This window comes from Lissotriton vulgaris, chromosome 2_1, assembly GCF_964263255.1.
Source record: "Lissotriton vulgaris chromosome 2_1, aLisVul1.2, whole genome shotgun sequence".
NCBI classification, from domain to species: domain Eukaryota; kingdom Metazoa; phylum Chordata; class Amphibia; order Caudata; family Salamandridae; genus Lissotriton; species Lissotriton vulgaris.
This window is the reverse complement of record NC_141687.1, coordinates 1,235,689,608-1,235,714,194: the sequence shown is the minus strand read 5'-3', so window position 1 is coordinate 1,235,714,194 and position 24,587 is coordinate 1,235,689,608. Positions and strand designations below refer to the sequence as shown.

The window sequence follows — 24,587 nt, the reverse complement described above, 5'->3', positions numbered from 1 at the left end:
GTAACCACCACCAAGTCACTAAGATTTTTCTCTATACATAGCCTTGTGGTGGAAGATCTCCCTGAAGCTTTACTCGCTGGACACTGTCGTTGTCTGATTGTTTATAACATTAGGTGAGTTTTGAATAACTGCGAGTTATGAATACCAAATTGGTATTCTAATTTTATTCCAATGTTTTATATATTCTCACATGCCACTCTCACTGAATTTCCACATCTGAGAGTGCCTGATACACTTGTGCAATGGTGTTGTGACACACCTGACTCTCACTGGCATGCAAAACGCACAAGTTTTACAGTCACTGATGCACCTGTTGTCAATCTGTTTGTGATATGCTCTCCCTCTTCATTCAACAGGTACTGACAATCACAACTAGAAGAAGGGTAATATAGTATTGCTTTTATCTTCACCCACTAGTGTGGTAGCCATATGAGCATACATACACCACACTCTAGGGTATCAGTGTAGACAGTTGCTTGCACCATTAGATACTTGCTAATTAGTCATCTGGGTCCTGAAGAATCGCTAGTCAAACTTCACAGTAGCGAGAAACATGTTGACCGGACTATATAAAAAATTCTAGATGATAGCTGGAAACATTATTTTCCATCACTCTCCTCTAGAAAAATCGTTTTTTAACTAAAGCAGTGGCCCTTCTGAATAAAGTATTCCCGGTACCACTAGCTTTATTTTAACTCACTACACCATGTCTACCCTTTAGTTCTGGCCCCATACCCGCACTTCATCCATACGGCTGTTGGAAAAAGATCTCCACCAAAGAGCCCCTCTATGAGGTGTTGCCCGTTGGGTATTGCACCGCCGACCCAACAAGGAGCAGGCCCAAATGATGAAGCATGACACCTGAAAGGGTGTGTGAGGGCATTACATCCAACAAAATGGATTCCCATGGTTACCTTCTGGTTACCCTGCCTTAAATCATCTGCATCATAAAATGTATCATTTTCTTTCCTCCTTTAGGAACAGCACGACAATTCTTTGTATAGACATATTATTAGGGCACGTCGTGACTGGACCTTCTACTCTGTTAGAGCAATAATAGCCCATCACTCCTCCTCTTTGATACCAAAAAATTGTTAGAATTATATCTTGATTCTTAAAAAAAAAAAAAATTATAATTATAAAAGTATGTTTGTTGTACATTGTCTTTGTCCTTGCCTGTCCAGATCTCACAGGTTTCGTGGACACCAGATCATGATGTTAGTATAAACTGGTGTGAGCTTTATCACAGCATGAACCACTATATACAATTGATGAGTGCTAAGCTTGAGTTATATTTTACAGAAATGGTAAGTGTGTCCCATGCTTCATGAATGCCTCATGATCTGCATGACTACTATTTGTGAAGTTATACATAAAAGAAGGATGAGCTCACTCTTGCTTTTATGGTGATTATTCAGTGTCTCCAAAACTGAAATCAAGATAAGATTCCTTCTACAAATTGGGCAAGTAAACACTTTATATGCATGAAATCGTTGTTGCATGCTGTTTGTCCCTTTGAAACAGAGAAGTAGACTTGATGATGAAAGCCCTGGACCTCAAAAGGCAATTATTTTGCGGGCTGAAACATGGCGACAGACTAGTAGAGTAATAGTGCCATTATATCCCCACCTTACACCCACATCGGTTTTCAAACATACCTGGACAATCAATTTAAAGGAAAATCTTGGTTGTTCAAGGTATTTTTATTCTTCTGGCTGGACTCATATCTAAAGTGTTCTCTAAAATATACGGTCAAGCCCTTCCGGGGTTTTAGTTATAAGGATGAGACTTGTTGATGAAGCATGCCACTAATAGAGTGGGTGACAGTCTGACTAAAGAAGCCACACGTTTTTCAAGAAAGTCGGATGATAATCATAAGACGTTATCCTTAAAGGTACCTCTGGCTATAGGATACCCTTTAATGTTAAAGACGCTAAATTACACATAAAATACTGTTGTTGCAAGAAAATAATCTAGATGCAAACTCCAAAAGAAATGACTTTATCAATGTTGTTTGAAGTTTTTTCCGTACTATTTGGTCAGTGGATGCCGAAATGTTCAAGCTTCTCAATGTTTTTGCATGCTCCTGTTTCTGAAGGTTTAAAATATAGTTAAATATTGTTTGGCATCACTAGGGTTTCAACAAACCAAACACATTTCATAAATACAGTTGCCCCACCCTATATCTTGCTCAAGGCCTGACAAATCCAGGAGAAGTCACTGATGGATCACAAAACTCTGAATATCTTTTTAAATGTGCAATTGGGATGACATTATTCTACATAATATGTGCAGATTTTTAGTCCCAAGCATCCCAAACAAAGCACCCATTATTCTAGGTAGATTGTGTGTGTTCACCAAGTGTGTTTTTCTTTGGAATCTGGGTAGACAAATATCAAACCTGGACAGCTGTCAATAAAATCATGCCTTACAAAGTAACATGTGAAAATAACCGATTTGCATAGACTGAAACTAATAAGACTTTCACTGTCTGTGACAAAATACTTCAAACTCCTGGCCTTCAAACAATCCTTTATGCGAAGAACGAGCTATTGATTCACCAAAATATCCTTCCTCCTTTGAAACTGCTTTCCTTTTCCTGAAAGGAATTTCAGCAGTTGCATTGTGTAGGAAATTGGGTTTTTGATTAAGGGGTGTGAAAGCCCTTCTCAATCAACAACCACAATCCCTGTCAATGTGAACCACAAAAGTCACTAAATGCCCTGTGCGTAATCATCTGGTAGCTTGGTTCGAAAGCAGTTAGGCTGAACTTAGAGGCAATGTGTAAAGTATTTATGCAACATACAAACAGTAATAAAGTGCAAACACAACACAAGAAAAATCCCACACCAATTTAGGAAAAATAAATAAATAAATAATTTGATACTAGAACACACAAAATCCCACCAGCAGAACTGGAGTTATGAACTGTTAAGGTATTTAGTGAAAACTAGCACCCAAAAGATCAAAGCAGCAACCACAGGCCTCTAAAAACGGGGCATAGTCAAAAGGTTAAACATTGTTTACCCCAAATCCGGAACACTGCATGCAATTACAAAGCGGTTGTTACAACGACCGCTTTGTTACAATGCATGCAATTACTCCGCAAGTCGGAACAATGACTTGCTCCAGGTGTCAGAAGTTGTTGGACTTGAAATCCAACACCTTCCCTACTGTTGCACAGACTGGAGTTGGAATAGTAAATTATGCTATTCTAGCATCCAGCGCCCCCTCCCCCTGGAGCAAGTCATTGTTCTGACTCGCGGAGTAATGGCATGCGTTGTTACAATGCAGTTGTTGTAATGATCATGTTGTAATTGCATGCAGAACCAAAACATGCATGGTGAGGTGCCATATTCAGTCAAAGGTTATGTCCGACCACAAAGGAGTGTGGCTCAAGTACAGAGAATGGATTGGGCCCAATCTCAGTTTACCTTCAGACTTAGAAATTTGAAGAGAAACCTGCTGAGAAGGTAGGGTTCAGTGGGCAAGGCGGACATCGGTGTCCGAGGAGGATGCGTCGTTGAAGAGCCAATGAACAAAGTCGCAGTGAAGATTTCTACGTTAGGACTTTGTCACTTTTTTGGAAGTCCAGAATCTCCAGCAGGAATGAAGCTGCATGGTGTAGTCGACGAGGGCTCCACGAGGTTGGATACCCCTTCTGAGAATATCCACTGAACAGGATTTGCTGCTGTGCAAAAGAGCATAGCGGGAACTACCACAAAGCCAGGCTGACCAGCATACCACCCTGGGCAGATCAGAAGGCAGGTAGGTCCCAGTCTCCTGTCAGTTCTCAGGACACATTTTGGTAAAAAATATTATAAGTCCCAAGTTTCAGGTTTTGGCTATTTGGACACCTTTAGCACCACTTTCAAGGGTCCATGAGTGGTTTGGGCAACACTTGGAGGGTAGAACTCACTTGAAGGGGTTCAGTTGTGGGTTCAAGGTTGTTGGAGCGTGTTTGGTTCCTGTAGCTCAGAACAGGAGGCCAGCCAATGAGCCGTTGGAGTTAACTCTGGTAGGGCTGGGTTCAAGCAGCAAGGCAGGCCTCAAACAGCAGGGAGTCCTCTGAGGGTACAAGACAGGCTTCAAGAAGCAGGACAGTCCTCTGTTAGCAGCAGAGCAGTTCTCTGAAGTACAAAGCAGGCCACAAGGAGCTGGGCAGTCATCTGACATACAATGCAATCCTCCTGAATTTCCTCTGCAAGTCCAGGAGTGAACTGAAGAGTTGGTCTAACAGTAATACTTTCTGCTAGCCTTTGAAGTGGGAAAAGCTTCTTGGCCTTCCAATATCAGATTCTGGAAATTTTCTTCTTTCCCCACCTCAGCCTCCAGGAGGTCTAGGGTGACAAAAGGTTGGTGTCTCTCCCCCTCCCATTCTGGCAGGATGGCCTCTCCTGCCTTCACCTAGTCACTCTGTGTCTCATTGTCTGGTAGGAATACACAAAGGCCAGCTGCTGCTCTAATCACAGTCATGTGACCAAGGACACAGCCTGACGGCACAAGATTCCCAGGACAAGAAAATGGAAACTTTCTAAAGTTGGCATTTTCTGAATTGTGACTTAAAGTCCAACGTTACCATTAAAGAGTATTTTAAATTACAATTAATGTGAGACTAACAATGTTTTTTTGACCTGTTGACAATCAGAAGTTAGCACTTATAAAATACAATAAGGTAACCCAATGTTACCTTATGGGAGAGGTAGTGAAAGAGCTAGATTATATCAGGATTAAGCATTGCTCTGTTTTGTGTTTCAGACAGATTGCATGTAAATTAGCACCCAGATTTTGTTGCAACTGAAAACACATGGCACATGAAACATGAAATGATGCCTAGTCAAATGCTTTTTAAAAGTGGCACTTTTGGTGCATTCATAGTGAAAGACATAAAATGAGGCCTGGTCCAAATGCTTTCAGTCTGAAATGCTTTCATTTAAAACCATGCTTAAATAATTAATCATGGATGTTTAATGATTGTAATTCTTAGGATGGGCATGGACGATTGGAGCCCGACTCCTGAAAGAATAACACATTAGTTAATGTCGTAGGCTAAGCATCTCTGTTTAGAGTAATATTTTGCACATTTGCACTGTTTATGTAATGATTGTATCTATTTATTCATGAAATTTATAAACTGATTTTAAATTGGTTTTATTCTTAAAAGTTTATACATGTACTTTTATATATGGAACATGCTTTTATGACAATTGTCGAATAAAGCTGACTTAACTTGACTTGAGTGTATATTAGATTTAACCTCAGTATAGAATGTACATTTAATTTAGAAAATGTTTTTTTACTTTTAATGTAGCACATAATTGTGCTGAATTAACATGCGTTTTTGCAGTGTAGAAAAACTTGTGATTTCAGTGGCCTCTTTAGTTTTGAAGATAACATGGAATGTGTGTTCTCACCTCCTAGCTCCTTTCCCCTTGCAATCTACACTCCCTGTTCCTGTCTCAAGAGACTTTGGCTTTGTTGCATATTTAGACAATACATATTCAGTTCATAACACATCTATAATGTGTATCAATTAATCGACCATGTACCAACTCTAGAGGTGGGGCAAAAGCATTTTGCATAAAAAGCTATCTAAAACATTAGAGCATGTTGCTATGAGTATGTATTAACTGTGTGTGCTTTGATAATTTGCACTGGTGCATGTTTATGCTATGTTGTACATTGCACATTTTTGCATGTTGTGCACAAATGATAGAAAAGTTGCTTCAAATAAAATAAAATGGATGCCTAAGAATCCAGCATGGCTGAGAAGTGTTAGCAGTGTGCTGAATGAGAGATGCATGCTCAGACAAAAGATTGTGCCAGCTGCATGAACTGCCAAGTGCTTCAAGTGAGGACATATGGGTCAAGGCCATAGTGAACTGTATACTCCTGTCATCGTGCCAATGTACCAGTGTTTGTGGGAGAGTGTCATTACTGCGTGCGATGTGAAAGTGAGAAGGAAATGGACTCATACATTTTTCAATCTAAATGTTAAAACATTTGTATAATTATTAATGGTGAAACATATGACTGTATCAAGCCTTAGAACTGGTATGGGTTGGATTTGCAATGAGAACAGGATGGTGAGACCCTCATGTCATCTATGACCGATCACAGTGGAAGTTTCTACTGAAACTGCAATATTATTAGTATAAAAAATGTTCACGTTACCGTTGCTAACCAGTGTTAAAGTGATCGTGCCCTCTCCCTAAAACATGGTAGAATTGGCCTACACCTCACTGGCACGTTTAAATTACTTATAAACTCTTGGTAAATGGTACTACCTGTATAATAAATTAGATTAGTGGACCTGAAATACTAATTTTGCCACCCACTAAGTAGCCCTTTAAAACATACCTCAGGCCTGGCACTGCAGCTTATAGTGCAATTTAGACTGCTAGTTCAGCCTGGCAAAGTAATCCGTTTTCCATTCCCAAACCTTACTTTTAATGTGTATGGTAGGCTCTAAAAAGCTCTCATGACAGGGTGCATGGTATTTAGAGAGTTGGACATGTACTTTTAAGTTTTACATGTCCTGGTAAAGAAAAACTCGTATTGTTTTTTCCACTATTGTAAATTCTACCTCTCCCACAGGCTTTGAGTTGTCCTATTACATTTACTAGGTGCTAACTTTGGATTGGGAGCATGTAGAACAATAAACCTTGGTCTCTTCTGAATTATAATGTAAAATACTCTTTAATGCTAACAATGGAATTTAAGTTAAATTATAAAAATGGCACTTTTAGAAAGGTTGGAATGTTTGTGCCCAAATTCACTGTACCTTTCTACCAGTAACATGGGTCACATAATCCTGCTGTTTTGGGTTCTGTATTTCTGCCAGATTGTCAAGCAAAGGGGACTAGCAGTGGACAGAATGACTGGGGTGAAACTGTACCCCCACCACTTACAGTTCAAAGGACTTTGCCTCCTGCATACACAAAGTAACCTGACACTAGAACAGTCCTTGACTTTGTCACCGGAGACACTTTGGATCCAATTTCAGGAAGGAGAGACAAAAGAAGGACTTCCCTACTGCCTGAGAAAGTTAGACTGGACCTGCTCCTTGAAACCAGGACCACCAGAGTGACTCTGAGGTCTAGCTGGCTGGCCTTCTGGGTGAACTACAGTGATGCAACAAACTCCAGAGAGAGATGGTTTTGAATCCTAATAAGATCGGCTTATGCCATATGTGCTTCAAAGTGCAGGTTGTTGCCACTACCTTTTTACACCTTCTCCAAGAAAGACCATCACTGCTTTGGTAAGATTTTATTAAAATCCTGTCCTTTCCCATATATTCCTTGGGGATGAATGCCCCACACTCTGTAAAGTAGCACAGATATTGTATTCCGTTTTGATCAATCCATCTCACCCAATGTGCTTTAAAATTCTGCACTTTACATCACTTCCCTCTAAAGATCTTCGGTGAATGACTCCTCGATAACTTTGTTTACAATCCTACCAAGCCATTTACCTTTTTTTAAATGGAAATTTTGAGGCAGCCCTGAAAAAAAAACATGCTCCCCACAGTAGGTCGAGATCCTCTGCAGAGCCTATTCAAGCTATCCACTATGTCCAAAATTTCGAGGGAATAGATAGTGTCAGCATGGAGGGGGTGTCTTCATCTGATTCTGCTAGTACTGTGAGCTAGTCGGTTAACTCACCTTATGCTAACCCATGCAAGGGGTGGAAGCAAGGTTAAGAGGTAGCAAGAGATGCTCGTGCTTCAGGGTTAGCAGTGAATTGCTAAAATAGCTGATATTCCCACAATATTAGAAACTTAATGGGTGTTAGGTCCTTAAGTTGGCTTCTAGACAAGCTTATCTTGACATCAAGCAACATCCCTTTAGCTCAAAGCAAAATATGATTTGGGATTGTTGTTTTTTTTGTTCTACATAATGAAATAGAATCTGAAACGGTATCAGCACCTAGACATTTAGGGAGACTGAGAGGCAGGGAGCAGACCTTCATATGAGCACAGAAGGTAGAGTGGAGGAGGACGGGAGTTGGAAGAGGGCGAAGAGAGGAGATAATAAAGAGGCGGAAATACCGAAGGTGGATCACTTCGAGAGGTATTAAACAGATCAAGGGCCCATCAGGGTTCACGCATAAACGGGATTATTCAGAGAAGTACCTTCATATTAAGAAGTTTTTAAGTTTCAGCAAAAAGTCATGAGCGGTTGTTGGGCCCAAAGACTAATAGAACGTTTGAGTCAGCAATGAATGTACAAGTAATTGCATTCTCCTTTGTGAATAGACAAGGGAAGGCTGTCTTCACTCAGACTTTCCAGGTCATAAACTATTTTTGCTTCATAAAAAATTAAATACACATCCAAGACTGACACTTTGTATTTTGTCCTTAGGTAGAATATGGCAAAGGTCTCACATTGGCAAATATCCAAATAGAAATTAAAAAAGCATATTAGTGCTGTCCATTTGCCCTTAACTATTGTTTCCCCATCATTAAGATTTTGCTTACCTTCTGGGCAATAATGTCCCGCACTGCATCTTCCAGAGGGGGAATCAGCTCCTCCTACACAGTACCAACCAGAGGGACATGGGTAGCACTCGGTCTCCACTGCCAGCATTGTGCGGTCGCTCCAGGTTCCAGGGGGGCACCGGTACTGCTTGGGTTGCTTTGTGCCAGGGGGACAGTAATGCCCGGATGGGCATGGGACAGGTGGTCTCTGCTTCCCTCCTGTCCCTGCATGTAAAACAAATGGGAAACCAATGAATAGGAGAGGAAGGCACTAAAAAATTAAAGGAAAGCAAATAATTTACTTATTCTGTCTTGAAATAAAGTAGTAACAACTGATGGGACTCAATTCATCTTGAAGCATTGGGGAAAGGTAGTTCAAGGCCGGTATATCCATTCAGATAATTAGAAATAGGGAGACCACCTCACTTGAGTTGAACTCGGACAGTGCCTCCAGTCCTAAATGTTTCACCAAAAAAGTAAAGATTTTTTAGGTGTTAGTCGAATTAGTTAGCATAACAAAACCACACTACCCTTAATGCATTAGGGTATCCCACAGGTCATTATGGGCACTGGTTCCAGTCCTGAACGTTTGTTCAGGACTGGAACCAGTGTCCTTAATGACCTGGGGGAGGTGGTCACTCTATCAAGAATAAGGTCGGTGTGCCCATGGGATGGGGGCACACTGTATTAGTGTATATCTCTGAAAGCCGAAGGTGTGGCAGAGCCTAGCAGACGTTAAGAGACTATTGTGAAATTTCTCCAAAGTCCAACAAACCAGTCCACCACGGCTGGAGAAAATGTGATGCAGTGGGTGGATCTAATTGGTAATACTTGATTGAGTAAATCTGGAAACCTAGATCTTTGGCTGGGTTTCCAACCATATAGTCGCTTTTAGGAATTCACAAACTTTCCCAGAATTGCATTCAGATATCTATGATTTTTTCCCATTTACATTTGCAAGTCCCCTTACCCTTATGGGTCGGGTTTCTTAAAACTCGCCCAAAACGTTTCCAAACTTTTCAGGGAAATGACTGTTAATTTGTTTGCTATTTGAGTTCGATCTGTGCCACAGTAAATATTGAAAACAAACTACAACTTGTTCTCCTTGTACTTTGGCCCTGTTCATGGACGCTGCAGGCAAGAACGAAAAACTTTTCTTTCTAACTAAATCGCTGATAGTTACAATTCCTTTAAATTAGGCAGCTACCCATAACTTGACAAAAAAATGTAATTGCTATTCTAGAAAGATTTTGCTGTTAATTTCTGGTGATGTTGGAAATTTAAAAAAAACAATCAAAATAGAAATTGATTTTGTTCTCAGGAAATTAGGTCGGAGGTGACCCAAAGTGACTAATCCCTCTAATAAACAAGTTACTCAAAACAGATTTTATAATGTCACTACTAATTAAGAATGTTTTTTATGCAAATGAATAGCGTATTTCCATTCCTTTTAGGTTCAGTTTGCATCTATGTCTTGATTAAATACAGGGGAGTATATCAAGTCACATTTTCTGAGTTATGACACAAAGGGGCAAGGGATCCCTGAAAATGCCAAGTCACTGTTCAGAAACTCAGGACATACGAGAATTAACAGGACAAGCCCGTCCATTTCTAGACTGTGTTGCCAGTTCAAGTCTAGAGTATCTGCAACGAGTCAGTGGTGAAGAACTTGATTGGTGGCCCCAAGTATTCAAGCTTCAACCATGTATTTGGATGACTTTATAACCCATTATAAGCCTCGAGTCTACGCTGACCGAGGCCAAACCCTGAAAATCTTATCTCGCTAGTAATTATAATTTAAAAATCAGGTTTGATTTTTGCAGCCTTCTCCTCCCCATCTGTCTCAAGTGTCTTTGAATTCTGTGATTATAAATCCCATGCTGAGTTCTTAGATGTGGACCATCAAGCTCTAATGTAGATTTATTTCCACTGTGCAGACTTCTTGTTATTTGAAAACATTTGCTCTCATGAACGTGTACTGACAAAAATGTCAAGGGAAGCACAAGTCACGGCATCCACCCTTTGACTCTCATGATGACATCATAGGCAGCGCGGTCCGTGGAGGGAGTTCCGGTGGGGCAGGCAGGCGGGGGAGGGGCAGGGTGGGGGTGATAAACACCGGAATATGGATGATTGCAGGTAAGTAACCAATTAAATTAATAAAACGAATTTCGTTCTGTGCCCTGCATCGCATTTTGAGATGCAGGGCACAGAACGAAATTCGTTTTTTAAATTTAATTGGTTACTTACCTGCAATCATCCATATTCCGGAGTTTATCACCCCCCACCCTGCCCCTCCCCCGCCCCACCTGCCTGCCCCACCGGAACTCCCTCCACGGACCGCGGCACTTTGACGCTTTGCCCTGTCACTCGGCTCCTAAGCAGCCCTTCTATGCCGTGGCGTGAGTTTCACTTAAATTATTCTTTTTGACATATTCCCCAAATACATCCAGAACCACAGTGCTGATGAACGCTCCACTGAGGTGGAGTGATATAGAACCCTGTGTTCTGATGGCACACCTCCTTGAAGACCGGCTTTATAAGAAGACAGCTTAGAGTGAGGAATTCGATGTTGACAACGGTCGGGTGATAGAAAAGGTGAGAGAACAATGGCGCTGGAAAATCCGAAAGGTATGGGCCTTAATCTATGATGAAAAAGGCAAATAGTTGAGCATCACGTTAATTGGATGTAAAGTGGGGCAGTTTAAAGAGTCTAGAGGTTTTATTTGAAATGAAACAAAATAAACGATAAATCATGGATGGAGGGTGCACATTTGAATATGGAGGTTGTACCACATGAGGAAAAGGAGAACGGGTTGTTTTGGGTCAAGGACAGAAAATGGAGGTATCCATTGAGAGGGGTAGCGTTCAGCTATGTCTTTTTAGCGGGAAACATGTTGATTTTACAAAAACGTCATGAATGTTAAGCACACCAATGTTTCCGTGGAACTGGGAAACCATACTCTAACTGTTATGTTTTGCATTGATAGATAAACACAACCCCTGACGAAGGGCCGGAATTTAGGCCCAAAATGCATTGGGTAAAAGACTCGTGTTTGTGGATAAATCTTATGTACACTGTCACGATGAAGGATAAGGCTTGAATTAGCATGTCTGCACCGTTTAAGACAAAAGTGACGATATAAGCGCCTCTCTTGTGATTTCTGAAAAAACAGGATGAAATTATGAACTTGTGGAAAATTGTGAAAAATAAAAGGATTCAGCAAAGAGAAAAATTAAAGTTGTTGGTATTATTGCGATGCAATGCAATTTAATGCTTTGCACCCGGCACGGCACGAGTTACCGCCCCGTTTAAGCGGATGTTTCAAATTTACGTATTTGAGGCTGACTAAGTTTTCCGGGTAGCACGCAGAAAACGAGAAAAAAAAGAAGGAACACAACCATTAAAAGAAAGGTGTGCACTCTGACATTCTTTCAGTGAAATGTATTACTTTCGGCCCACCGGACGAGTTGCACCCGTCGGAACAAAACCTTTGGAAACAGTCAAAAATCTGAAAACGTCACAAGAGAGACAATTGCCCAAACATTTGTTTACAGTTTTTTTTGCAAAAGACTCGGATCTAACGCACAACGTATGGAAGATGACTATGTTGGAAACAGTGGTTAAATAAGTTTGTAAAGCTAACATTTAGAAATGCAATAGTTTGATATTTTTTAAAGTATTAGTGAAAAATAGACGTTTGGAACATCTTATGGCGTATACATCTCTATAATCAACGTTATATAAGACATCTGTGGGTGTGCGGAGCATTAACGGTGGATATTTATTTTGATGTTGGGGAAATGAAATGGTTTACTTATGTAGTGCATTGTGGGTACTGTAGGCAGGATGAGGTTGAGTAAGGAAGAGGAGGGGTGATGCGTGGGAGGAGGTTTAAGTAACTACAGGTATGGTAAAGAGGTGGAGAAAGACCAGCTTTATAAGAAGACAGCTTAGAGTGAGGAATTCGATGTTGACAACGGTCTGGCGATAGAAAGGGTGAGAGAACGATGGCGCTGGAAAATCCGAAAGGTATGGGCCACAATCTATGATGAAAAAGGCAAATAGTTGAGCATCATGTTAATTGGATGTAAAGTGGGGCAGTTTAAAGAGTCTAGAGGTTTTATTTGAAATGAAACAAAATAAACGATAAATCATGGAGGGAGGGTGCAGGGTTGAATAAGGAGGTTGTAACACATGAGGAAAAGGAGAATGGGTTGTTTTGGGTCAAGGACAGAAAATGGAGGTATCCATTGAGAGGGGTAGCGTTCAGCTATGTCTTTTTAGCGGGAAAAATGTTGATTTTACAAAAACGTCATGAATGTTATGCACACCAATGTTTCTGTGGAACTGGGAAGCCATACTCTAACTGTTATGTTTTGCATTGATTGATAAACACAACACCTGACGAAGGGCCGGAAATTAGGCCCGAAATGCATTGGGTAAAAGACTTGTGTTTGTGGATAAATCTTATGTACACTGTCACGATGAAGGATAAGGCTTGGATTAGCATGTCTGCACCGTTTAAGACAAAAGTGAAGATATAAGCGCCTTTCTTGTGATTTGTGAAAAAACAGGTTGAAATTATGAACTTGTGGAAAATTGTGAAAAATAAAAGGATTCAGCAAAGAGAAAAATTAAAGTTGTTGGTATTATTGCGATGCAATGCAATTTAATGCTGTGCACCCAGCACGGCGCGAGTTACCGCCCCGTTCAAGTGGATGTTTCAAATTTACGTCGTTGGGGCTGACTACGTTTTCCGGGTAGCACGCAGAAAACGCAAAAAAGAAGGAACACAACCATTAAAAGAAAGGTGTGCACTCTGACATTCTTTCAGTGACACCTCCCTGAGGGCAGCACAGCTGAGGAAGCTGAACTGTGGCACTGAGGGTGACTGAGAGACATTTAACACACATAGTGGTTTGCAGAAAAGAGGTTTTGTGTCAAGGTTTCAAATGGTCAAATTATAAGGAAGGATTACAGAGATGCAATTCCAATATTCGGGTTGAATAAGACATATAGATAGGCTAAGTAGAGTGCAGTTTACAGACACTGCAAAGCTTACTATCCTGAAGTGCTCTCCACCAGAAACCTTATTCAGAACTTCAGAGCCTCTTTCAACACTTTTGGAGTAGAAAAAAGATTCTCTAAGAGTTGTGTGAGAGCTAATGCAGCTGAATTTAATGAAAACAAAGTGTTACACTATCTGTGTTTTGAACAGTAGTTTCAGTTTCAGTTTATTGCCTATTGTAATTAGTTAATAAAAACCCTCACAATGCAAGTTAAATACATATAAAAGAAATGCTTTTTAAAACAATCAATTTTCTTAAAAACATTAATTAATATTGGTGCAACACAGGAAAATATCTTGGACTTATTTAAATAGAACGTTATAAAATTAATTCAATTCATAATTGTAGGTACACTTCACCATTGTGATAAAGTAGCGTATGCATTTGTAAAAAAATCCACAGCTCCAGATATCAACATCCTGCTACTGTTTTATCATCATATCAATGTCTTATGGTCTTGCAACTGGACAAGTTCCTTATGCTGTTGTATACTACTTACAATTCTGTTTTACCGCTTTATTCTGAAATTGTAAAATCTTCAGAAGTTTGCAATTTAACTGAGGATATGTAGAGTCCAGACTTCTCATGATGGCTGTTCTACATGTTTGAATCCCTCTCTCATTAAATAGGCACTTTAAAAGTGCACAGGCCACATTGTTCAATTTGGGACATATGCAGACCAAATGCACAAATCCTCGTCTGGGGCATCACATAGTCTGCACATTTGTGGTCCTTTATATCGCCATACTGGTTTGCCTGACAAAGATGGTAGATCACCTAAGCGCATGGCTAATATTTTTTTCTTAAAATACACTGGATAGGTTAGATGTAGGTAAGTTGTCGGTTGCAATGTGACATACGTTTGAATTGTCATCCATGCATGGGCTCGCCGCGAAAATTTGCTTTTATCATCAACTAGTGAATGAATTTTGCTGCTTTATTCATGGCTTGACAAAAAGTAGGATGCGACAAATTCAAGTCCCACAAGTCAACAGCATTGATTAGTTGTAAAGATGAAAACAGATATTTATTGTAACTTGAATTCTCATAGTTAGCCATGGATTCCCAAAAAGCGCTGATTAGAGGGCTAGACTGATTTTTTGCATTTTATGCATGGATTTAATGAAATGGTACCTTCTTGCTATGTTTTGCTGTGTCAATCTGAATTCCAAACGAATTTGAGCAGGGAAAGCATTACAGGGCAAATGAAAAACCTGTTTGTATGTTTTGATTGGTAGTCTGTCCAACATTTTGGAATCCCTGCCATGCAGCACCATACTTGCGTAAGTTAGAGATTAAATCAATTTTGCTTTAATAACAGAGGAAAGTGGTTGGTAGGAGGGACCATCTAGTTATTTTGCGAGCAAGCTGAATGCATGTATTAAAGAATTGTTCTTCCTAACCACATACTGTTGGTGTGCATGAAAGTTGAAATTTTTAGCAAAATTAAAACCCAGATATTTATAGGTACTGACTTCTTCTATGATCACATTATCCAGCTTGATATTTAATGAGGCATGGGGATTATTCCCAATAAGCATGGATTTTGTCTTGGCAATGTTAATGTCCAATTTGCTAAGTTTTGTATAGGGCGCAGTTTCTTTGATCAATCTTCGAAGTCCAATTTCAGTGTGATTCAGCAGCACAATATCATCTGCGTACGATAGATGGGATATTGTTAGTGGACCTAACCATGGAGCATGTGAGTTGACTAGATCTGTACCACAGTAGGTATCGATCACATAAAGCACTGATTGTTTTTTGAGATAAAAGCATATTCAATGATTTCCATTGATGGAGTTACTATACATTGATGTGAAAAATGAAAGATTGAACTGTTTACATGATCTTGTGGGACAGTTCACCCATCTCCCTTCTGAATATAAAACAGAGGTAATAGATTATGCAAATATAGCTAATATACATACCAAACTGGGACCAAACTGGGACACAGCAACAAGAGTGCAAGTCACAATAAATAGGGAGTTAGTAGAGGAAAAGGGATACCTTCTTTGAATTTTGAGTAAATTTATCCTCACTGAAGTGGTGCCATGTCCTGTATTATTTCTATATACTCAGTACTTCCAGGTTACCCAGCTTCCTGCCATTAAGCTACCTTGCCTTAACTGCAATGTATAAATGCAGCAGTGTGGGTATCTTCAAATGGTGGCTGTGGTGAGCTCATAACATTCATAAAGGCTGGAATTAATACCATGGATATTGAGTGGGCCTCAAGGTAATAATCATATTATCAAATTTGTAGGGACCAATACATATCTTGGCAAATCAGCTGTTGCTATGCTCCTTTGATCATATTGAGAAATGCAAATGAGTAACTTTCCATGTGTAATTCTGCTTTCCAATATAATCTATGAACTAATAAGAATCCCATTTGCTCTGTGGGTTTGTACACCTCCTTACAAGTTAAAAATATAAACTGTTCATAACGGATGGTTTGCTGTTGTCGCAGCAGGAAGCTGTTCTATTCACCAGTCTCTTTCCTACATCGATTAAATGAGTACCATTGTTTGGGGTAGCCAGGGGCGTAGCTCCAGGGGGTGTTTGGGGTGTTACCCCCCCTACAAAATGCATTCTGTAGTAAATAGTTTAGTACAAATGCTTTTGGTCGGGTTACATGGCCACACTTCTGTCAAAAACGCACATACTCATCTATTTTTTTAAGGCCTTAGAAATGTTGATTAGTTTGAAAAATATTGCAATTCAAGTACCCATAACAAACTACACTCTTCTCTTTCTTTCCACTGCCCCATAAGCACCTCTCATGTTATGCTTCTCAAATAATCTGTTTTAACAGGAAGTTGTAGTGTGATTGTTGGGAAATCTGAAGCTCAGCCCCCAAATAATACTGACAAAGCTGCACCCCTGGGGTTGCAATGTACAGCCATTAGCTTCCAAAAGTGCCTGGATCCTGGTGATGAATGTGCACACTACAGACACACCTGCCATGTGAACAACTATTGGTGTGTCTCAAATCCTTATGTAAATTACCCCAAATTCCAAGGCCTTCATGCCAACACTGTGAATCTGAGCTGTTATTCGTTTCAGTGCATGAACTCAACACTCATTCACTCGGGTATATAGTCATAATATCGATGTTTAAATATCGATATGCCATAATATCAATGTTTAAATATTGATGTGACACAATATCGACCTGCAAGAATATTGTCGACCAGAATATCGACATGCAGGTAAGAAATATCTTTTTTGTGACTATCGAAGTTAGTAATATCGTTAGCCAAAATATTGTTGTTAATAATATCGAAATTTATTTTAGTGCTCTGTATTTTAGTATATGTGTTAAAAGTATAGTTTATTTTTCAAATGTATGTTTGAAATCTTTAGAAGTAATTTATTTTATGTTAAGTAATTTTTGTGTATTTTAGTTCCGTTGCGAGTTGTGGGTTTATATGGGAATAGGGTGGGAAGTAATTTAATTATAATATATTTATTAATACATGTTTAGAAATTATACATTTTTTAAGAAATTAAATATTGCATTTTAGTTCCATAGCGGGTTGTGGGTTTATAGGGGAATAGGGTGGGAAGTAATTGAACTCAAATTAATTAATTAATTAATGATCATTAACTCATATTTTTGTATTTAATATGTGTATGTTGTTAATTGTGTTAAATATGTTGTTATTAATTAGTTATTAATTGGATATTAATTATTAATTATTAATTGGTAAATATCTGAATTGTGTTATTTCTTTAAGAGCGGGTTGTGGATAAATAGGGGAGTAGGGTGGAAAATAATGTAATTATAATTTATGAACTAATAATGTGTATTAATTATTATTTGTGTATTTAATATTTCCTATTGTTAATTGTGTTAAAAAAATTTTTATTTATCAATTGGTTATCAAGTATTAATAATTAATCGGTAAATATGTAAATTGTGTACATTTTTATGAGTGTGTTGTGTATTTAGAGGGGAGTAGTGTGGCAAGTAATAAAAAATTAATATAATTTTTACTTTTTTTCAGATAATATTTATTTATAGTTATTTCATAGTCTTAATAGTATGATCTAATGTATTACTCATTGTTTTTAATTTTATTGTTTATTGTTATTAGTTAATTATTGTTAAGCAATTACGTTAATTGAGTCATTTTTTTAAAATAGTGGTGATGTTATTTATAGGGGGATTTGATGAGAGGGAAATCATTTTTTATTATTTACGTACTTGTAAATTAATGTTTATTATTTTGCTGGAGTGGGAATAGTAAATAATTCACCTCTGCTATCCAACACTTTCCCTATTTTTGCAATTGTTGGAGTGGGAATAGTAATTTTATCCCCTCCGTTTCGAACACTTTCCCTACTGTTGCACTCTATGGAGTGGGAATAGTAAATTATTCCCCTCCGCTATCCAACACTTTCCCTACTGTTGCACTTGCTGGAGTGGGAATAGTAAATGATTCCCCTCCACTATCCAACACTTTCCCTACTGTTACATTCATTGGAGTGGGACCAGTAATTGTAACCCCTATGCTATCCAACACTTTCCCTACTGTTGCACTCTGTGGAGTAGGAATAGTAAATTATTCCCCCAAGCTATCCAACACTTTCACTACTGTTGCACTTGCTGGAGTGGGAATAGTAAATTAGTCCCCCCGCTATCCAACACCTTCCTTCTGTTGCACTACCTGGATTTGGAATAGTAAATTATTCCCCTCCGCTATCCAACACTTTCCCTACTGTTGCACTTGCTCGAGTGAGAATAGTCATTTTATCCCCTCCGCTGTCCAACAGTTTCCCTACTGTTACATTAGTTGGAGTGGGAATAGTAATTTTATCCCCTCCGCTATCCAACACTTTCCCTATTGTTGCAGTTCCTGGAGTGGGAATAGTAAATTATTCCCCTCTGCTATCCAACACTTTCCCTACTGTTGCATTCCCTGGAGTGGGAATAGCAAATTATTCCCATCTGCTATTCAACACTTTCCCTACTGTGGCGCTTGCTGGAGTGGAAATAGTAAATTATTCCCTTCCGCTATCCAACACTTTCCCTACTGTTGCAGTTGCTGGAGTGGGAATGGTAAATTATTCCCCTCCGCTATCAAACACTTTCCCTACTTTTGCACTCCCTGGAGAGGGAATAGTAAATTATTGCCATCCGCTATCCAACACTTTCCCTACTGTTGCACTTGCTGGAGTAGGAATAGTATTCGATTCCCCTCCGCTTTCCAACATGATTCCACAATGTCGGCAATGGGTCCATGACGGCTTTCAATATCTGGCCATCCAAATAACACAAATTATAGACAATAATCTGAATCCCAACATCTGTAGAATACAGGCTGACTTCTGCAGAGACGTGGAACGCTGGAGCAGACTGCCTCTTACTCTTTTGGGAGGAGCCTCCATGTACAAAAAGAACATGCTACCCAAGTTGATATTCTCCCTGCAAAACACTTATTACAAAATTCCAGATAAGATATTCGCTAAAATAGATACAGAAGTCTGGAATGTGGTATGGAACGGTGGGCGCCCTGGGGTAGCACTAAAAACACTTCAGAGAAATCAGTTTGATTGAGCAATCGCTATCCCAGATGCACAAGCGTACTACTGGGCGGCTGACCTGGTGATGATCAATGACTGGTGCTATGCACCAGAAGATCATCCTACCTACGCACTTGAGCGAACAAAATATCAAACCCACCTACATTATCTTTAAGTAGGGTGGGAATGGCAGAGTCTACTACCTGCCAGGCAGACTCAAATAGAAGCCTGGAGATGAGCATGGAAATATATGGGATGGGATAAAAAAGTAACCCGGGAGACCCCACTCTGGGAGGGATCACTCATGAAAGAAACAGAGAAATTAACGGGCTATACTGTGTGGGATATGATAGGTATCTGCAGGGTTGGAGACATCTTGGTGGAAGGGACCCTAATCTCATTTGCCCAACTATGGAAGGAGTACCAAATGCATAAGATGCAATATTTTCAATATATACAATTTAGACATGCTTGGCAGGCAGAAAGTAGGGACTTACTAGAATATGCCCCTCTAGAAGAGAGCTGCTCCAGGATGAACTGAAAGATAAGGCCATTTCTTGAACCTATAAAATTATTAACAATAATATGTGTGACACCTTACAGAGTCAGAGATAGATGGGTAAGAGAGGTGGGAGAATTGCACAACACATACTGGAACGCAGGCCTGATGCATTCCAGAGGATTTGCAATTAAGTCCCGCCTTCGACTAGTACAGTATAAGATCCTTCATCAGGTGTACTATGACCGGGCCTATCTGCAAAGAATGGAGAGGGCAGAGGACCCCCAGGGTCTCCACTGTAAAACAGAAAGGGGATCATCATTCATTCACACATTGTGGAAGTGTTACAGGATACAGGAATACTGGAGGGACATAATGGGAGAGCTTGGTAAAATACGAAAGGTCACCATACCAGCAGATCCCAAATATGTACTCCTGGGTGTGCTGACAGATGTAGCCCCCCCAGGACCAAACTTTTCTTTGCTAACCTAGGATTGACAGTAGCTAAGAGGGTTGAGGCTCAGAAGTGGGGGGGGGGCTTCAGAGTTGCAGACCCTTAACGAATGGATAAAGGCAATGGATCTCTATATGGCAACAGAAAGCATCACATACTGGGTGCGAGGGAGCCCGAGAAAGTTCTGTAAGATAGGATCCCATGGATGGAATAGTATGACATAGGCTTGGGGGGTGATGCTTCCAAAATATAATGTATGTTCCCCATTTTGGGCCTCCACTGCCTGCTGGGTTCCAGACCAGAATAGAGGTCTTAGACTACTTTCATGTTTTTATGCAATCATAACAATGTGACGCCTGCCCTCCTGGCCAACCTTACCTCTGCTGGTTTGTAATACCAGATATAAACAATGTTGGGGGCATGGCCAAGCCGCCAACCAAGATGGCCGTGTGGCGTTGAAGCTCCGCCAGCCATTCCAGCTATGCTTCAATATCGCCCGCATACACGGCAGTAATCACCCCAAGCTTGACACTGCTGAATCACTGAGGGCATGCTGTGCATGGCGATCTGTCATAGATTCTCAGCACTTGACGAGCTAAGACGCAAAGTGAGTGGCGATGGTCGCCTGATCCTTAACTACACGGCACGGCTGAAGAGTGGAGGTGAGCAGCGGCTGGTGCCTGATATGAACAGAGTACCATCGCGGCGATGAGTGCGCTGGGCAGGGGTCTGCTGCTGTTCTCTCCCCCTCATAATTTCCAGCTTGGTTGGGTCGATGACCATGTTTGGCTGCCCCCATACCTCATTGCATGCTCCTGCCGCTTCCCTGTGGCCCCGCAGGGACCGGGCCCATGGAGGGCCCGGGAGACAGCCACCCGCTTGCTGGTGGGCTGGGAGTGGGGAGAGGCTAGAGACAGCCCATTGCTTTCTGCCCTGGTTGCCTCCCCGCGTGAATCCGCTTCCTCTTGGCTCATGCAGTGCATAGCCTACATTGGGAGGCCTGCAATACCTGCTGCCCCGATGTGACGCTGAGTTGCGAAGACAAGCTTCCACCCCAGGGCCGGGCTTCCCCACAATTGCCTGAGCCCCATGTGCCGCCTGCCGCTGGCCCTTTGCATGCCTTCATAGGGGCCTCCTCATCTTTAAGCGCCAAGGCTTACACCAGGGAGCTAAACTGCATTTGGGTGGCCTGATCAGCATGCTCCCTTCCTAGAAGGCAATTGTCTGTGCCCTATGTACCACCTGCTGCTGGCCCTTTGGGGCCTCATCATCCATAAGCGCCAAGACATGAGCCTGGATATTGTACGGCATAGAGGCGTTACGATCTGCACACTCGCTTCCTGGGGTAATCACTGCTTTCCACACCTGGCTGATAAAGGGAGAATTACGCCTGCTCTATCTGCGCCCTGGGCCCTAGCACTGATCCCTCTTTTATCAATCCCTGGCTACTGGCCTCGGCCTGTCCTCTACCAGCAACCAATACAGGGATCGCTCTGCCTCCACTCCACTTGCTCCGCTGTGTTGCAGCATGGGCTGCAAAGATCCCAAGCAGAAGACCCTCCCTTTCGGAAAGCTTGTGGAGAAGATCCCTGAGGACAGCTCTAGTATGGTAGAGGGTGGGCAAGGCACGGACAGAGTCGGCCACCCCTCCGCCCAATCCACATCACTGCTGCAGGAGATGAGAGCGGGTTTCAGTGCATTGGATGGGCAGTTTGATACCCTAGACAAGAGTCTTGCAAGCCTGAGTGCCAATATTCAGGTCCTAGACAGGCACCTGGACGTAGCGGAGTCACGCATCACGGACATTGAGGATAGTACCACGCAGTCATTCAAGAGGCCAGAGCATGTGGAGCACATTCTCAAAGCTGTGCCAATCAAGAACGAAGACCTTGGGGCCCGAAGCAGGTGCAACAACATCCACATGTTGGGGGTGCTGGAGACCCGTGCCATGGGCCACCTTGACCTCTTTGTTGAGACTTTACTGGCCGACATGTATGGTAAAGTGTCCTTTGCACGCAGATTTGTGGTGCAGAGTGCTCACCGCACCCTGGGTCCCCGGCCCAACCTCAGTTGCCCCCCAGACCCATTATCGCACGTATCATGAACTTTTGGGATTGTGACACTGCACTACGCCTCACCAGAGAACGCGAGAAGACCACGTGGTAGGGTTCCAAATTATCTTTCTACCCGGACTTTACCATCATGGTGCAAGAGGCCCGTTGCAAGTATAGTCAAGGCCACCCTTAGGAACTTGGGTTTGAAGTAAGGCCTGTTATACCCTGCCAGATTGAAAGTGGATGTTAACATACAAACAAAATAAAAAAACAGGCGATTGCAGACGGGCATAGGCCCTCCCCTCCGCACATCGGCTCAGACGCAAGCATGGAACTCTTTTCTGGTGCCGGAACTGACTACTCTGCCACACAGCTCCTTCTTCATTGCAGCAGAACTGTATTGGGATAGTGTTACTCATCATTCCGAAATGATTCAAGTAGCTGGTTGACTGACGTGGCGTTACTACCCCTCATGGTGTACACCTTGAGTCTGTTTCTGGTTGCACGCATGCACTGTTTCAGGGTTTTCTCATTCCACTGTAAAGCCAATTGGCATTACATATATTGTTATTTGATGTGGATCTGCCTCGCTTTCTTCGTACTGAGGTTGGGTGGTGGTTGGGGGGACAATTGCTATAGTACGCATACTTTTAGTTATTTGCAGGTTTGTTCACTGTCACAATTCGCATTTAACTGCTGTTGTTTGTTATTGTCATTCATGCCACGACCACCATATGGCTCAGCTAGGTAATATTGAAGGTCCCTCTGGCTTGTCCTTAATGTCCTGGAATGTCAAGGATCTTAATGATAATCGCAAGAGAAGACATGTTGTCCACTATCTAATTCGGCATAATGTAGACATTGCTTTTCTGCAGGAAAAGCATCTTGCGAAGTCTGACTCTGCTCCCTTTGCCTCAAGTTGGGGCGCACACAGATATTTTGCCAAATTCAGCAATTACACAAGGGGCACAGCCATTCATATTCATAAAAGGGCCCTCTTAATTCTCTGCTCATCTGTAGTGGACAGCGAGGGTAGATACACCATTGTTACTGGGTCACTAATGGGTCATAGTGCGGCTCTAGTATGTGTATGCGCCCTGAACACTGACTCCCGGGAATTTTTCCATTCCCTGCATGCCCAGCTTTTAAAGTTAGAGCCTGTTTTACTATAAGCTTGGGTGGAGTTCGCGTAGTTGCGCTAAGTGGATTTCCGCGAAGTGGTAAAAAAACTCAGCGCACTACGCGTAATTCCGTGAGCATGCAGAGTTGCTTCTTCCACCAGTTCGCGATGCGTTTTTCCTGTTCGGGAAAGCGTATTGCGTGTTTGGGACGCTGTTTGCGTGCTCATGGGGAAATATCTTGCGAACTTGCACATGCGGTCGGCAATGGGTGCGGCATCGCAAGCTTCATCAAACTTCTGCCGGATGACCGATGGTGGATTCAAATGACGTGTTCGCGATCGCACACTCTCGCGGGATCGCGCGGCTGCTACCAAAATCTCATGGCGCACGCGAACGGGTAGCAAACTCATCGGCAAAGGCAGAGATCCTGGTAAGTCGCTACTGCGCATGCAAAAATGCATTTTGAAAGCACAAACAAGGGAAAAACTCCACTACGTCGCTGATCACTGAGTTTTCGGTAACTAAGCGTTCTACGCGGAAAAAAGTGCAGTTGCCAAAAATCTGCAAACTCCGCAAGTGGAGCAGATTTTACCACCCAGTGTTATTTCACTATTGATTGGGGATTTCAACCTGCTCCTTAACCCGAATTGGATGGCACCGCAAAATCCCCTGGCACTAAACCAAGCTTGCCCCATGCTCTTCTTGACCTTTGCGAGCAATTCTCTCTCCTAGAAATTTGGCGTAGGCGCAACCTTTCTCTCACCGAATACACGCACTAGGCTGGCCAACACAATACCTGGACTAGGATCAATTATTGGCTTCTTTCTCCTGGCATCTCCAGCTGGTTCCATTCACTCATGACACTCCTGAGAACATACTCAGATCACTCCCCTGTTAAGCTTCTCCTTAGGGTTCCCCGACCAGATGGGTTCGAACAGCAATGGCGCTTCCCAAGTAGCACCCTCAATGATTACCTTTTCCACACTGAAGTGCGCAAGGCCATTGAAGAATACTTCTCCATTAACACTGGCTCAGTGGACACTTGGGCAGTCTTGTGGGAGGGTTTCAAGGAATACATCAGGGGTGTTTGCAATGCCAAGCATGCTGGGGTGCTCAAAGATCACCGCAACATGTTCTCCCACCTAGAACGCGACCTGACAGAATTGGATAACGCAACGATGCACACTTCTAAACCTGGGTGCGGCGGGACAATGTTTAGCCCACCTCACTGAATACATGGACACCGTGGATCGTGACATACTCTTTTTAGGCAAATATCAAACCATTCGGCAATATGGCGAAGGCGAGCACCCAGGCTGGGTGCTAGCTCAGATGCTTGGCCCCCATACAGCAAAGCTTATGTCACCTATTCCACAGA

At 41.8% G+C, this 24,587-nt stretch overlaps 1 protein-coding gene across 1 annotated transcript in view; it reads right to left on the bottom strand.

Moving 5' to 3' along the window:
* LOC147732424 (uncharacterized) overlaps window positions 1-24,587 on the bottom strand; it is a 2,559,122-nt gene that overhangs the window by 2,240,417 nt on the left and 294,118 nt on the right. Inside the window, exon 11 of the mRNA XM_086954262.1 lies at window positions 8,480-8,704. Within this exon, the coding sequence (XP_086810388.1) occupies window positions 8,480-8,704 (225 nt within the window). The remainder of the gene's footprint in view (window positions 1-8,479; window positions 8,705-24,587) is intronic.